At 33.9% G+C, this 3001-nt stretch overlaps 1 protein-coding gene across 1 annotated transcript; it reads right to left on the bottom strand.

The window, feature by feature from the left end:
• Positions 1-762: 762 nt before the first annotated feature.
• On the bottom strand, positions 763-2032 carry LOC134243519 (galactoside alpha-(1,2)-fucosyltransferase 2-like). The gene is made up of 2 exons (XM_062725807.1): positions 1991-2032; positions 763-1799 (listed from the first exon to the last, which is right to left on the bottom strand). Exons 1-2 carry the CDS (start codon positions 2010-2012, stop codon positions 802-804), a joined length of 1020 nt encoding a protein of 339 aa, XP_062581791.1. The 5' UTR covers positions 2013-2032; the 3' UTR covers positions 763-801.
• Between the last annotated feature and the right edge of the window lie 969 nt (positions 2033-3001).

The following is a 3001-nucleotide window of genomic DNA, read 5'->3' as shown; positions in this document are numbered from 1 at the left end:
ATTTTTCAAGATTTTTTATATATATTTCTATGTAAAAATTGGATTCCCTATTGTGGCCCTGCCCTTCTCCCGGGGGTCAAGATTTTAACAATTTAATATCTACACTACCTAAAGATGTTTCCACATAAGTTTCAACTTTCCTGGCCCAGTGGTTCTTGAGAAGAAGATTTTTAAAGATTTGTTCTATATATTTCTATGTTAAACTTGGATTCCATATTGTGGCCCCGCCCTACGCCCGAGGGTCATGATTTTTTTCAATTTAATATTTTCACTGCCCACGGATACTTTCACATAAGTTTCAGATTTCCTGGCCTAGTGGTTCTTGAGAAGAAGATGTTTTAATGACCCCACCTTATTTTTGTCTTTTGTTGATTATCTCTCCTTGTAAGGAGATTTGGCCCTTTATTTTAACAATTTAAACTTCCCTTCACCAAAGGATGTTTTGTTCCAAGTTTGGTTAAATTTGGCCCATTGGTTCTTGAGAAGATGTCGAAAATGTGAAAAGTTTACAGACGGATAGACGGACCTACAGACGGACGGACAAAATGTTATCAGAAAAGTTCACCTAAAATGAAATAAAGCATGATCTTTCAAAAATACGCGGATTTATTTCACCTTAATCTCATTAAAGAAAATCTCTACATGTAATATAAATTTAGATTCCATTGAATAAAAATAATATAATTAAAAGTGATAAAAAATATAATGGAGAAAATTATATACATGTATTTAAAGTACTAATAATGAATTGATCCTTTATTATCTTCTTCTTTTCCTCAAGATTTCAAATACATTTTACGTTTATTCCATTGGAATCCACCCAGGATAAATGAAATCATCAATGGAATTATTTCGGAACTCTTTAGCAAAACCAGTCCCAGGTCTGAATATATTCTTATAAAATATACTGGTTCCTCGTGCCATCCATCCAATCCACCAGCCAAACGTCCCTACAGACATGATGGTATGATTGGCCAGAGAAAGTAAAGCCATGTCTTCTGCTGGGGAATTCCCTGTGGAGTAGTACACATTTGTTTCATTTGCTAGGGCCTTTTTAGACCACCCAATATCATTTGAACCCACAATAAACAATACCTTTTGGTATTTTGTTTTGAAATATTTCATGGCATTCTGATAATACGTTTCATTTGGTGTAAGTTTGCCGTACTTATAATGTCCTGCTGTTGCATAATCTCCTCTCCTGATATGTATACTGACAACAACATTATTTTTACTTGAACTAAACTTCATCTGATTCAGGATATCCTTCATCTGTGTGTAAGCTTTTTTCCGTATTTGTTCTTTGAAAGTTAGGATATCCCGAATTTCCTCTTCATATTTTATCCAGTATTTCCATGACTGATAGAAGCCATCAAATCTCACTCCTTTGGAAGGAGGGACACTGAGCAGCTTCTCGTCATATGACAGCCCCCATCTTTCTTTGTGTAGGGGGAGTTTCAAACACGCATTTTTCGGCTTCTTTATTGCCGAAAGTGTGGTCTTTTGTATATCAAAAATTTGAAACAATTCCGAGTTTTCAGGGACGATAGGGTATAATTTCTTAATTTTTGCTATCACGTACAAAAATACATATTCTATCATAAGATTTCCGAGTCGCCCCTGAAAGTTTACACATACAATTTCCTTAGAGTTGTTCTTGTCAAATATCTGTCTCTTCACAATGTGGATTTCATTAGATCTTTGTCCAGATATCCCAAGCCGTTGCCATGTTTGAAGTTTATACACGTGAAAAATGAAGAAAAGACACACAATCCCAAATGTTCCCAAAAGAAAACATTCTGGAAAAAAGTATTTTATTAAACATATGTTAAATATTCATTTGATACCTAAAAAATATATGATTAATCTTACAAAAACTTTGTTAATTCACTTATCTACAAAAGTATAATATATTTGTTCAGCCGTAATTAATTAAATGTATTTATAATAACTGTACATGGATATAGCTTGAACTGTCTTGAATTCTTACTTCTTATATAAAGTATCCGCATTCTGGCGTCAGCTTCTGAACATATCTGCAAAATAGGCATTAGTAATCTTAAATATTTTTACAATGAACATTGTATGTTAGAAAAATGTTCGTAATAAATTGTGAAAAAAAGTTCTAAAATAATTAGTTTATACACGATTCAATCAAATCAAAGAGCAACATTTAGAGTGGAATTAATTACTTGGAAACCATAACAACATCTTCAGTGTATTTTCATATTATACCACATTGTTTCACAGATATTTTATTGGAGGTAACCATGGAATTTTGTATAGTGTACCATCACGAAAGCTCAGTAAGTAGAGCACTCGAGCTGCAATCTGAGGGCCGGTGGTTGGCACGATAAGATATCTCACTGATCTAGGATCTTGATTCCTGAAATGGGAACTTATCTGAGGCCCTTAACGTGACTATAAAGACTTTTCTTTGCGTATGGATGTTAAATAACATACACTCAAATGTTTTACATGCTAGACAAATCAAATGAAGAACTTTTGACCTGTTATTAATAGACACAAACACTTTAAAGACTGATTCATGACGAAAAATATTTGTGATGACAAAGCTCTCGCGAACTTCGCGACAATTTCTCGCACGCAAATAAAAGTTGGTTTACAGTATATGTTTATATTTATATTTCCAATGTCTTTGTCAGACATAAAATTACCAATTGATTTATTTCCCCATCAATGTTTCGGTGCAGTTAAAAAAACACTTGCAGGCCGGGACAAACAGCGAGACAGAAGCAGTGCACGTGGATTAGCGGAATCAAAGCATGTAAATATAAGGAATAACTGTCAGAATTTTCAATTTCATGAAGATGATCAATTGATTGGCTTTGATAATTTGCATAAACACCGAAGACGTTTATGCATAAATTTATTAAGCAATTGTAAATGTACTTTATTTCCCCATCAATGTTTCGGTGCAGTTAAAAAAAACACTTGCAGGCCGGGACAAACAGCGAGACAGAAGCAGTGCTTGGAGCAC

This window comes from Saccostrea cucullata, unplaced genomic scaffold (genome assembly GCF_032062105.1).
Source record: "Saccostrea cucullata isolate Sc308-1 unplaced genomic scaffold, CSIRO_AGI_Scuc_v1 ctg15622, whole genome shotgun sequence".
Classification (NCBI taxonomy): Eukaryota; Metazoa; Mollusca; class Bivalvia; order Ostreida; family Ostreidae; genus Saccostrea; species Saccostrea cuccullata.
This window is presented reverse-complemented; position numbering and strand designations above follow the sequence as displayed.